This window comes from Canis lupus, chromosome 11, assembly GCF_048164855.1.
Source record: "Canis lupus baileyi chromosome 11, mCanLup2.hap1, whole genome shotgun sequence".
Classification (NCBI taxonomy): Eukaryota; Metazoa; Chordata; class Mammalia; order Carnivora; family Canidae; genus Canis; species Canis lupus.
Window position 1 is genome coordinate 26,612,262 of NC_132848.1, and position 13,375 is coordinate 26,625,636.

The window sequence follows — 13,375 nt, forward strand, 5'->3', positions numbered from 1 at the left end:
TTGTGGAGCCCACACCGAGTGCGAGCAGGGGCTGCGGTGGTGGGGCTGCCTTCTCCATCTGGATGGGTCCTGTTTGGGCCATCAGCATCTGGCTCCCGCTGTCCTTCGGCTCCCAGGACACCTTCAGTCACCTGTCAGTCCCTCAGTGCTAGGCCTGTGCTGCTGCTAAGAATTGAGGGCTCAGAGATGGCCTCAAGAGGCCCATGGTCCCAGAAACTCCCATCCCCCTGGCATCGCTGCTAGGCAGTGTTGCTGCCTAGCCCTGGGCCTCAGCTGTGACAGACATTTTCTTCCTTTTCTCTGTCTCCCCAGTGGGACCGGGGGCCCATTTGGGACAGAGATGAGGTCTGATTCTTCGGTATTCACCACATGGGCTTCCCTGGGTGATGAGAAATGACCCACGTGCCCCCACCCTGGGAGCAGCTGCTCCCCCTGCCCTCTGCAGGCTCCCTCCCACCTCACTGGGGTCTGTGGGTTTGTGGAACCAGGCCTCGGAGCCAACATGGGCCACTGGGCAGGGAGGGTCTGCTTTAGCCAACTCCCCTCTGCAGTGATGATGAGGGCGAGGATGACGAGGAGGAGGAGGAAGAGGAGGAGGAGGAAGAGGAAGGAGAAGAGGAGGAGGAGGAAGAAGATGAAGAAGAGGAGGAGGAAGAGGAGGAAGAGGAAGAGCCACAGCAAGGGCAAGGAGAGGAGTCATCCACACCATCAAGGAAGATTCTGGACCCAAACAGTGAAGTGAGTTCCTTGTCGTTGGCCAGGATCAGAGCCCTGGCCCTCGCATGTGAAATCCTGAGACATCTTCACGGGGGTGGTAGGTGTGGAATCCACTTAAGTACCCTGAGTGCAAACTATTTTTGAATGCACACTCCTGTAAGTAAAAGAAGAATCATCCCAGTGTGGCTGTTTTCATCTATATTTATACTCACCTCAGCACCAATGTGTTTATTCATTTGTGCTCTATGACGTGATTAGACCATGTGTTATGTAGCTGCACCATTGATTATGAAACATTTAAAAATATCCCTGAAAGAATAGGGTAAAAAATAGGCATAAACAGAAATTCATTTTCTACCCACCTTGGTGACCCATAGGGACAGCTCCCCATTCTGGAGACTGTGGCCCAGCCAGGACACTTGGTGTCCCCTTGCTTCACCGAGAGGCTGGTATAGTCAGGACTGCCTCACAGACTCCCAAGTAAAGCTTCCAGAGAACTACGGGTTGGCCAAGGAGCCTCACGCTCATGTTGAATTTCACTTTTTTTCCAGTTTAGGACAGCATTTCAGCAAATGGCATTTCACTTCTCAGTCTTAGTGGCTCTGGGCACCCCTGGTGCTTATCCCAGCCTCACTCTAGTAGTTCCTGGTGGGGGTCCACTTTACACCACACAGGCCTCCTACCTGGACGTTGTGTATCATGGCGAGGAGCCACCTGGCCAAGGAGGTAGCTAGCCCCCCACCCCAGAGGCTCCTGCCCTGGGAGCCAGCCAGGGCCAGCGCCTGAGGGCCCCCATGCCCTGCACATGAGTGGGAGGAATACTACTAGACTCTGAGCCTTCCCCTCCTGGAGTGGGGTGCATGCTCTGGGTGAGGAGTCTGGGGTTGGACCTCTATAGAGCCCCCTGTGCTGCCCATCCCTCAGGAGCCAGCTCCCGTGCTGTCCTCCCCGCCTCCTGCAGACGTCTCCACTTTCCTGGCTTTCCCCTCTCCAGAGAAGCTGCTGCGCCTCGGCCCCAAGAGTTCAGTGCTCATAGCCCAGCAGGTAGGTCCGAGCACCACCAGCTCAAGCCCATGCGTGCCATGGCTTCTGGAGCTGCCGGAGACGGGGACCAGCAGAGCACGGGACTGGGGGTAGGGGGGACAGTCAGTGGGGGTCCGGGGCTGCCAGGTGCTTGTTCATTTTGTGGGTAGAAATGAATGATTCTTTAGTTGTATTTAATTTAATTTAATTTAATTTTATTTTATTTTATTTTATTTTATTTTATTTATTTTTCTTTTTTTTAAGATCTTATTTATTTATTTTATTTATTTTTTTAAAGGTATTTTTTATTTATTTATGATAGTCACAGAGAGAGAGAGAGAGGCAGAGACACAGGCAGAGGGAGAAGCAGGCTCCATGCACCGGGAGCCTGACATGGGATTCGATCCCGGGTCTCCAGGATCGTGCCCTGGGCCAAAGGCAGGCGCTAAACTGCTGCGCCACCCAGGGATCCCAAGATCTTATTTATTTATTAATGAGAGACGCAGAGAGAGAGAGAGAGGCAGAGACACAGGCAGAGAGAGAAGCAGGCTCCATGCAGGGGGCCCGATGCGGGACTCGATCCTGGGACTCCAGGATCAGGTCCTGGGCAGAAGGCATCACTAAACCGCTGAGCCACCCGGGCTGCGCTATTTTTCTTTTCTTTATGTTCATCTGTTTTGTTTCTTAAATTCCACATGTAGTGAGATCACGATATTTGTCTTTCTCTTACTGACTTATTTTGCTTAGCGTAATACTTTCCAGTTCTATCCACGTCGTTGCAAATGGCAAGACCTCGTGGTTTTTTTTGTTTTTTTTTTTTTTAAGAATTTATTTATTCATGAGAGGCACACAGAGAGAGAGAGGCAGAGACACAGGCAGAGGGAGAAGCAGGCTCCATGCAGGGAGCCCAACGCAGGACTCCATCCCAGGTCTCCAGGATCACGCCCTGGGCTGAAGGTGGCGCTAAACCGCTAAGCCACCGGGGCTCCCCTACCTCATTCTTTTTGATGGCTGAGCAATAGTCCATTGTATATGTATCCCACATCGTTTTTTTTTTTTTTAATGTCTCTTTGAGGATACATTTTTTTTTTTAAGACTTTATTCATGAAAGACACAGAAAGGCAGAGACATAGGCAGACTCCATGCAGGAAGCCCAATGTGGGACTCGATCCCAGGACCCCGGCATCACTCTCTGAGCCAAAGGCAGACACTCAACCACTGAGCTACCCAGGCATCTCCTCCCACATCGTCTTTATCCATCACCTGTCAGTGGTCATCCTGGGCTCTTCCCATACTTTGGCTATTGTAGGCATTGCTGCTATCAATATTGGGCACAGGTGCCCCTTTGAATCACTGTTTTTGTATCCTTTGGATAAATACCTAGACATTTGTTTTCTAAATCCACGGACACACAAATGAGTGTGAGCCGTGTGTCTGTCACTGTGTGTCTGGAGATTACAGATGACCATGCCACTGGGAACGCACTTGGGCTGCTGGTGGGGCAGGCTTGCTGCACCTACTGACACCTGGGGAGTTAGGGATTTTCCTAGGACTCTCGTGTGTACACACCCAGGCTTCCCTCCCATGTTCTGTAGGACCAGCTGTTCTTGAACACCTGTCCTGCCCAAGGCTCCTGCAGAGGCCTCATGGTCACTCTTCTGTTCTCCAGCCTCACTTGTTTGGCAGTTGTTTGTTCACTCACTCACTAGTCCTTCCGAGGTGGCTGACAGGCGCCTTCTGTCTGCCAGACATTGTCTTGAGTACTTGGACATGGTTCGGGTATTACTGAACCCTCTTAGCAACCTGCCATGTGGACCTTGTTACCCGGTGTTACAGATGAGAGAACAGTTTCGACAAGCATAAGTGATAAATAGAAATAAAACGGGCCCACTCTCAAGCTGGTTTGGCATTTTGGCTGCTTTCCTTGTTTTGTCTGTAGTCTTTTTTTTTTTCTTCTCATGATAAATGCGATGAAATGAAAGGCCCATTTTGTCATGTAATACCATTCATCATCTCCTCTGTCAGTAAAGTTCCTGCCGTGCCCTCTGTCCCCGTGAGTGGAGGTCACACGTAGGCAGTGCCCTGTGTCTGGACACTTGCATTGTTTCCCCTTGTCTCCGCCTTGGTGAAGTTAAGCTTCCTTGCACGTGAATGTGGTCTATCCTCTGCATTATGTGTTCAGGTTAGATTTACAAGAAGGGAATCGCTGGGTCATGGAATAACCGATTTCAGTGCTGACTATCACATACCGCCTTGGGCCAGGCCCAGGCCTAGCTCCAGGTGGACACCATGGGGTAGGGCGGGATCCAGCCTTGCCCACCCGAGGCCTCGGTGAGACACGGGCCTCTTCCAGCCAGCCGCACAGGGCAGGCGCCTCTTCACTGGGACTCTGGACCCTGGTGACCAGTCGATGTCTCTTGTGTCCTCAGACTGATACATCTGACCCAGAAAAGGTGGTCTCTGCCTTCCTGAAGGTGTCGTCTGTGTTTAAGGACGAAGCCCCAGTGAGGACGGCAGTGCAGGATGCAGTAGGTAATGCAGGATGGGTGGGGCGTGGGTGGCTCTGCCTCCTTGCTGCTTCAGGGTTCATGACGTTTAGAGTTGCTGGAGCCCCTTGTTCCAGCAGCAATGTGTGACTGCTCCGCACCCCCTCCTACCCGTTCCTCTGTGGGGTTCTTGCCAGGGAGTAGGATGGCTGCTCCCTTCTCTTATTTTTTTGCAGATGGGGAGAACTAGGCCTTTCCAAAGCCATGTAGTTAGGTCTAGTTAGAGCTCAACCAGGTGGCATCTGCCACAGGAAGACCAGATAGTTGCATCAGCAAGGCCCTTATGGGAACCATCCTCTCGGAGGAGAGGTCATGAGAGCTGAGCTAATGTCCTCACCTGTGAGCCTCTGCACACCGTCCCTTCCACCTGGAAGCCTGGAGGATACCTGCTTTTCCCAGATTTTTCTCAGAGCTTCCTGACATCTCTGGTCCTGTCGTGACCCTCCATCGCTACCCTGTTCCCTCTGTTACTTCCGCTGTAGCACCTGTCTCCTCCACCTTGAGCACGCATGTCTGAGTGCCGCTGTGTGGGCCAGGCTTGGCCAGGCAGCATGTTGCAAAGGGTAGAGAGGAGTGGAGGTACATGTGCTGCTGTCTCCTGGATTGACTCCCCATGGGCGGCATTGAGGCAGGAGGCCCTGTTGAGGCCAGTAAGCCTGCCCCTGGGGTCCCAGGCCCATGAGCAGTGATGAGAACAAGTTACCTGAATCATGTTTCCCAGAACAGCCTGGCATGGAAGCATGTACCCACACGGTACCTGGAGAGCCTCCACCACTCCTCCCTTCCCTTCTTTGCTCATCCCTCTGGCCCCCACAGAATGGCTACAGCCTCCCCTGGGGGGTGATCTGCCTCACTGAATCTCCACCTCTCCCACCCCCCTGGTTGTATAAGGTCCCCAAGCCCCTTTTCAGTGTGTAAGGTCAGCATGAGAAGGGTAGGGTGTCACAGCTGGCAGGTGGGGCCTTGCCCCTGGTGCTGGCTGTCCCCTCAGCCTGGGACCTGGGACCACGGTCTACTACCCTGTGTTCACCTGGTTCGTGTACAAGTCATGACCCATCCTGTGTGTGAGGGCTGTGTGCCCTTGGCTGGTAAGCAGCCATTTGCTATAACAGGCTCCCTCCCCATTGCCGCTTCTGCCTTGTAGATGCCTTGATGAAGAAGGCCTTCAGCTCATCTTCCTTCAACTCCAACGCCTTCCTCACCCGGCTCCTCGTCCACATGGGTCTGCTCAAGGTGAGGCTGCAGGGTGGGGAGTGAGGGGCCACCAGGGGTGGTTCTGGCCATGGCCACCCACCCATCCTGTCCGCCCTGCGGATTCCTACTGGGACCTGGGTCTGCTTAAGAGTCTCACCTTCACAATGGGATTCAACTTGACCTTGGCCACGGGGCTCTCTGAGCAAAGGCTGGGTGCCAGAGACCTAGGGGTCCCCCCAAGGTGGCCTTATAGCTCATCCTGCCTTGTGTTGTGTGTTCTCCTTGCAGAGTGAAGACAAGATCAAGGCCATTGCCAACTTGTACGGCCCGCTGATGGCATTGAACCACATGGTGCAGCAGGACTACTTCCCCAAGGCCCTTGCACCCCTGCTGCTGGCATTCGTGACCAAGTGAGTGTGTCCTCGTTGCCTCACGTGGCAGCTGGCTCCCGTGTACGCAGGCCCGTAGTCATGGGGGCTTCCCTGGCCCACTTGTTCAGGCTTGAGAGAGACCCTCATGCCTCCTGGCTCTCAGCAGCCGTGTTTGAGTCTCTCCCTCCCCTGTGCCAAGCTGAGGACATGGGCTCAGGAATGGTGTCTTTTCCTGAGAGAGACAGAGGACATGGAATGGCCCCCCTTCTCCTTTTTTTTTTAATTTTTATTTATTTATGATAGTAACACAGAGAGAGAGAGAGAGAGAGAGAGGCAGAGACATAGGCAGAGGGAGAAGCAGGCTCCATGCACCGGGAGCCCGACGTGGGATTCGATCCTGGGTCTCCAGGATCACGCCCTGGGCCAAATGTCGGCGCTAAACCGCTGCGCCACCCAGGGATCCCGGCCCCCCTTCTCCTGATGAGGAAGCAGCATGGGATAGTGAAGGGGTTTGCCCGCGTTCGCACTGCTGATCGAGGTCCTCTACTCTGTGACGTCTCTGGGAACAGTTCTGTGTCCGTTCCTGCAGCCACAGGCCTGAGGCCAAAGGGGCCCGTCACACTCACCTTCTGCAGCCACAGTCCCCTCCCCGGCAGGTGCCAGATACCCAGGGACCTGGAAACTTTGGCCTTGTCCTGGAGGAGGGTCCTGGGCTGTGGTGAGGCAGTGGCCACAGTTCGGTAGCCAGAAACCTTCAGACCCCATGGCCTATGAGGAGTGGGTCGGAAGGCTTGTCCCCTGTCCTCACTGAGGTCCTCTGTGGCCCTAGGCCTTCGTCTCCCTCTTTGTTTCCCCTCCACCTCGTTGAATGAGGTTGTCTCTGGCGACTCTATCTCACTTCTTGTGAACCCAGTACCTTGGGGGGACGTGGGCATAGGGCAGGGGAGAGAGAACATAGCCCTTGCCTTGGGGGATGTGAATGAAGGTGGTGGGCTAGTCTGGCTCAGGGCGTGGTGAGGATCACCGGCCAGCTTCTGGAGCTGTCCGTGCCATGGCCTCTGCACCACCACAGCGTCTTGCTGTCCCATGTGCTCCTTGGGCCTCATGCTCTTGTGTGTCTGCCCACTTGCCTGCCACCACACCTGCCGCCCGCGGCCACCCCTCCCGCTGCAGCTAGACTGGCCCTTGTGAAAAGTAGAGCTGAGGGGCACCTGACCGGCTAGTTGGTGGAGCGTGAGACTCTCCATCTTGGGGTTGTGAGTTCGAGCCCCATGCCGGGCACAGAGCAGAGTTCTTGGCTCCTCTGCCCAAGTCCAGGGTAGGCCCTCACCCTGGCCATAGACCTCACGGCCCTGCCTCCCCAGCAGCGTACATTGTCCCTGTGCCTGTTCCCACAGCAGGGAATGCTGCCTTGATCCAAGTACTTAGCTCACTGGAGCGTCGCCAGAGGTGGCCCCCGTCCCTGCCTCCCAGCCCCTGCTGAGCCCTGCTCCAATTGTCTCCTTCAGCCTCTAGTCAGAATTGTTCCCTTTGCCTTTCTGTCTTGTCCACGTTGCCCTGAGGCTGGGCGTGGACCCACAAGAAGAACCCCTTGCCCTTGTTGGCCAGTGGCAAGCTGCCTCGTAGCCGCTTGCTTGCCCCCAGCGTGGGCCTCCTCTGTACTACATTAAAAGAGGGAGTTGGTAAAGGCTGTCCCTTAGGCCTCCTTTGAGGTGACTGAGTGACCATGGAGTGACAGGCACATCCCCCTCCCTCATCACCTGGCCAAATGGTCTAGGATTCCTCTAGGATCCCAAGGCCATCCTAGACCGGGTAAGATGGCTGTGGGCTGCAGATCCTGGCTCCGCCCCACACTTGCCTGGCCTCCTTTCTTCCTCTGTGGTGCAGAGACACAGGAGGAGGGAGAAGCAGGCTCCATGCCAGGAGCCCGACGTGGGACTCGATCCCGGGACTCCAGGATCGCACACTGGGCCAAAGGCAGGCGCTAAACTGCTGAGCCACCCAGGGACCCCCCTGAGATTCATGATCTTGATGGGGACAAGCCCATTATTTGTGAGGATAACCTGTCATTTGTGAGGGCCCAGGTGGGACTCTAGCAGCTGTGAGATTGCCATGGGCCGGTGCCCACCGGAAGGGCCCTTAGCTCTGCCCAGGGAGAGCAGGGGCCTGTGTTCCTGCCATCACTGAGCCGTGTGGTCTTGGATGCATTGCTGCCTCTCCGATCTTCACGTGCTCCACCCCTCAGTGTACAGAAGACCGGGCTCATAACGTCTCCCTTCAGAGTCCTTATGAAAGTCAGAAAAACAGGGGTCCAGCACATTTGTAGCCTCAGAAATGGCCCACCTGCCCTCTCCGTAGTTGGGAAACTGGCCCTGCTGCAGCCTGAAGCCCCCAGGCCCCTGAGGGCTGTGTTTTTCCCTCCCCCCCCAACACTGACTCTTCTGTCCTCACAGGCCCAATGGTGCCCTGGAGTCCTGCTCCTTTGCCCGCCACAGTCTACTGCAGACGCTGTACAAGGTCTAGAGGTGAAGCCGGCCTCTCCCCACCCGTTGGCCTGGACCAGTGACATGGGAAGGGATTCGGATGAAGGACTCTGGCCAGAGGCAGGGAGGGTCTTTGTCGCTTGTGTCACGTCGGTCCCTGCGTATGCGTGTCGGTGTGGTGCGTGTGCAGGTGTGCACTTCCCGTTAGGGTTTGGGTTTTTAATGTCTCCCCACTAGACTGGCCCTGGTCCCACCAGAGGGGAGCTGGCCCTCCTGAAAGGGCTGCAGGCTGCTCTGCCATTAAACTCATTGCCATCTGAGGGCACTCTGCTGATCCATGCCTCAAGCTTGAGGTCCTGGTGGCTGTCCCCTCCCACCTTGCCTTCCTTACCCTTCTGGGCTGCACTGAAGTCCGGGGAGTTGCTGTCTGTATGCTGTCCCCTCCCTCTGTGTTATGGCTGGGCTGCGTTTTCCGCCCTGCCTGGGGCTCCTCACTTGGTGGCTGACTTTGCTTCCTGTCACTAAGCCCTGGTCCTACAGCCACTGCCACCCCCACAGTCCATCCCTGCTGTGCTGACCTCTGCGGACTGAGGGGCAGAGACTGCCATGGGTGTGGTGCCACGGGGCAGTCGGCAGAAGGGGAGACCCTGGTTTCCATGCCGTGTGGACAGGAAGAAAAGCCAGTGGCAGATACCAGGGGTCTAGGAGCGGGAGTTGCTGGGTAGCTGGCGCTGGCTCCAGACCCAGTGGGGCCCGCCCCCTCACTGCCAAGATGTCTGTGACTAGCCTAGGGGCCAAGCTGGAGGGGGCTCTTTGGCAGGCCCAAACCTGTTCTCCAGCGCAGGGAGCAGGGGCAGGGCCCATGGAGCCTGAGCTGCAGCTCTCAGCGCTCTTAAAGGACTTGGATGGGGCGGGGAGTGCGCTGGAGCTGCCCCCTGATGCTCTCTGCTTTCCCCTCTGTGTTCTTGGCGTGTCTGGGCTGTGCCCGGGGCTTCTCAAATAAAGTCATGTGTGGCAAGCATGGGGCCTTGAGAAATCTTTTACCTTAACTGGGCAGTTCTTGAGGCTTAGTACCTGGCGTCCCACCTGGGTCTGCAGAAGAGCAGCCTCTTCTGGGCCAACATGGGGCAGCCTCTCCTGCCTGGGCCCAGATGCGTCCAGACATGCCAGCTCCCCTTTATTTTTTTTATTTTTTTCTATATTTTTTGCCAGCTCTCCTTTAACAGCTGGGCAGTTTGTGCCCAGGAGTGGGCAGCTTCTGGGGGTCAAGGAGGATGGGGGTAATCTCCTTCTCTGGCAATGAAGGTCCCAAGTTGAGCCTGTTTCATCTGTCCAGCCTCATCTTATCCTTGACCTGGCCTTGGGGCTGCGGTTCCACCAGCCTGTGCCTTGCTCCATTGATGGACATAGCTAGGCTGGACACTGTCCGGATTTTGCCACAGGCTCCACTGGCTGCACCATCAGGAGCCCTCTGGGTCTGGCTAGCAAGGTCACTTCACAGGGTTGAGCTTGACTGGGAAGCTGCCGCAGATATCCGGCCATAGGGCCTGGAGTGGAGAGCACCTCCCTCAGGGTCCTTCCTTCCCTTTGCCACATGTGGTGTGAGGCCAGCTAAGCAGAACCTCCTTACTGCCTACCTTAGACACAGCCTGTGTATCCCATATAATTGAAGAGCTCCAGGCCACAGGCACAGCTTCTTGGGGGCTCCCAGTCTGGTCTAGTAGCCCAGGGTGGGGAGAGTGGGCAGTGAGGTCAGGGAAGTCCTCAAGAGTCGGGGATGTAAGGGGCACCTGGGTGGCTTAGTGGATTGTCTGACTCTTGATTTCGGCTCAGGTCATGATCTCAGGGTCCTGAGATCAAACCACATGTCAGGCTCTGAGCTTCAGTTCAGACTGGGAAGGTGCACCACAGACCTCGTTTAACCTTGCAGCAGGCCGGCTCCACCTCAGTCCTTCAGATCAGCTCAGAGTTCAGGCCTCCTGACCAGGTGCAGGGAAGGGCCTGAGGCTCGGCCTCTGACTCGGCTGCTTGCTGAAGGAGCCTCATAGCCTTTGGCATTTCCCGACTCGGACACTCGTGAGAACTACAGCCGCCCCTGAGCTCACACAGGCTTCAGGTCCCTGAGCGCCATGACTTGGGGTCTGCAAGATCAGAGGTGCCTCGACCTAGATGACATGTGACCCCTGAGTACGAGAGGCCTGCTCAGCCCCAGGCTGTTCTCATAAAGGGGCTCAAGGCTAAACTAGCAATAATTCCATTCTGAAGCTCAGACTAGAAAACCCTTGGAAGCACAGCCAGAGGCGTAGCCAAGCAGCATTTCCTAATAATCTGAACCTAGAAATGACTCAGGTCAACATCAGGAAAGTGGTTCAAGTGCAAAGCTATACAGCGTAACATCGCACAGCCATGAAAACATATCAGCTCTGGCCACGTGCGTACTGTGGATAAATCAGTAAGGATGTTGAGTGAAGAAAGTCTCAGTACTGTACCATGGGTTCAAAACCAACTGTGTTTAGGCAAATGCATGTATGCAGGAAACCCAGCATTCGAGACAGGAGTTAGTCTGGGGAAGACGGGACAGGATGGGGCGGAGGGACACCACAGTGATCCACTGAACATTCAGAGTGATCCAGATCCACCCACCCAAGAGCCATATTTTTTGTTCTTAAATAAGTAAAATACAAGAACATTTTTTGATGTTCCAGAAGCACAAGCCATAAGAAAATTTGCCTCTGTCAGAATAAAAAGTGAAAAACATTGACCAAAAACACCCTAAGAATTGGCAAGATGGTGGAACACAAAAGGCACTGCAACGTATGTTGCAGGAGGATTAGCATTGAGACTGATACATCCAATTGAAAATTGGGCAAAGGAGATGAACAGGCAGTTCATGCAGGATGCAACTGGAGAGGCAAAAAAAACAAACAAACAAAAAAAAAACTGTTCAGCTGTATCTGTAATTAAGGAAATGGAAAATAAAACCACAGAGACCAGAGGTGACACCAGGGAGAGAAGAATCTCTTACATTCTGCATGTTGCTCGAAGGAGGACAAACTGAAAACCACTTTAGAGAACAATTTGGCAGATACTAAAAAAGGTGAAGATACGTATAGCCCATGACCCCAAATTCCATTTCTTTATTCATGAGAGACACAGGCAGAGGGAGAAGCAGGCTCCGTGCAGGAAGCCCGACGTGGGACTCAATCCTGGATCTCCAGGATCACGCCCTGGGCCGAAGGCAGCACTAAACCACTGAGCCATGTGGGCTGCCCCTCAAATTCCATTTCTAAGGAGCTACCTTAAAGGAACTGTTGTACACACGCACAAGGTGACAAGTTACAAGGGTGGTTCCATGAAAGATTCCAGAAAATTAACCTAAATGTCCATCAAGGAAAAATTTGGTTAATTATAGCATATTATCTCACAGCATGTGCACGCAGTGAGAGAATATGCTGCAGCAATGGGGAGCCTGGCTGGTTCAGTCAGAAGAGCATGTGACTCTAGATCTCAAGGTTGTGAGTTCGACTCCCACGTTGAGTACAGAGATTACTTAAAATTTTTTAGAAATTTTTTCTGATTTTTAAAAAATAAAATTTTATTTGAGAACAGAGGTAGGGGAGAGAGAGAGATCACAAGCATGAGCAGGGGGAGGGAGAAGCAGACTCCCCACTGAGCAGGTGTGTGACACAGGGCTTGATCCCAGGACCTGGCAATCATGCCCTGAACTGAAGGCAGATGCTTAACAGACTGAACCACCCAGGCGCCCTTAAAAAGAACCTTTTTTTTTTAAATGCCGTAGTTAAGTGAATCCACCAGATGCATGGGCTGTCTGCATTCATGTGAATAAACTTTGGAAATGTTGAGCGAAAAAAACAAGTTTGCAAAAACAGTATGTACTGTTTATAGTTATAATTTTTAAGCCATGTATTATTATAGTGAAGTTATACTACGTCAGGAAAGTGCCTCTGGCGGGGAGAGAGGGAAGAGAATGAGACAAGAGGTAGAAGAAAGGGGGCTTCAACTGCCTGCATTCCCACTTCCAGTGTATGTGTCCCCAAGAGGGAAAGTGGGGACCCCAGCAGGTACCTGTACGCCCATGCGCACAGCAGCATTACAATAGCCAAGAGGTGGAAGCCACCTAGTGCCCACTGACAGGTCTGAACCAGATAAAATGTGATGAGTATACACATACTGGGTGGCACAGTCAGTTGAGCGTCCAGCTCTTGGTTTCAGCTCAGGTCTGACCTTGGGTCATGAGATCGAGTCTCATGTTGGGCTCCACACTCAGCGAGGAGTCTGCTTGAGTTTCTCCCTCTTTCTCTGCCCCTCCCCACTGCTCATGCTCTCTCTCTGACTGAAATAAATCTTTAAACATACATACACACACATACACACACACACAGAGGCACGATGGAGTACTGTTCAGCCATAGAAAGAATGACCTTTGGACACATACTACAACATGAGTGAATCTTGAAGCAATGTGCTCAGTGAAAGAAGCCAGACGTGAAAGGATAAGTAATATGTGATTGCACTGATCAGAGGTATCTAGAAGAGAGGTTACTAGGGGCTGGGAGAAGACAGGAGAGTTATTGTCTGTTGGGTGTAGAATTTTTCCATTTGGGATGATGAAAAGATTCTGGAAATGGGCTGGGCTGTGGTAATGGTTTGTACAGCACTGTGAATGCACTTCATGCCACTAAATTGTACACTTACATGGTTAAAATTGTAAATTTTAGGTCATGTACATTTTAGCACAATTTTTAAAATTCTAAATGTTAAAAACAAAACTGATCTTTTAGGAATTAGTGTAGGTGGATATCTTAAAGACCTTGGAAGAAAGAAAAAGTGATACATGAATCTGCATTTAACCTTGGTTTACCATTGTAGGGTATCCACACAATGGCTACTGTGTAGCCATGAGAACAGGTTTTTGTTTATCAACAGGCATCACGGGGGGCATCCAGGTGGCACAGCTGGTTAAGTGTCTGACTCTTGGTGTCTGCTCAGATCATGATCTCAGGGTCCTGAGATCAAGCCC

The 13,375-nt window shown here is 53.2% G+C and overlaps 1 protein-coding gene across 4 annotated transcripts in view; it reads left to right on the top strand.

Moving 5' to 3' along the window:
* The window catches only part of RANGAP1 (Ran GTPase activating protein 1), a 31,932-nt gene extending 22,577 nt beyond the window's left edge, over positions 1-9,355 (top strand). For all 4 annotated transcript variants that reach the window (XM_072843790.1, XM_072843792.1, XM_072843791.1 and 1 more), the window contains exons 11-16: positions 552-738; positions 1,642-1,761; positions 4,170-4,272; positions 5,431-5,519; positions 5,769-5,890; positions 8,305-9,355. In XM_072843790.1, the coding sequence (XP_072699891.1) occupies positions 552-738; positions 1,642-1,761; positions 4,170-4,272; positions 5,431-5,519; positions 5,769-5,890; positions 8,305-8,374 (691 nt within the window). In that variant the 3' untranslated portion in view covers positions 8,375-9,355. The remainder of the gene's footprint in view (positions 1-551; positions 739-1,641; positions 1,762-4,169; positions 4,273-5,430; positions 5,520-5,768; positions 5,891-8,304) is intronic.
* The last annotated feature ends 4,020 nt before the right edge of the window (positions 9,356-13,375 follow it).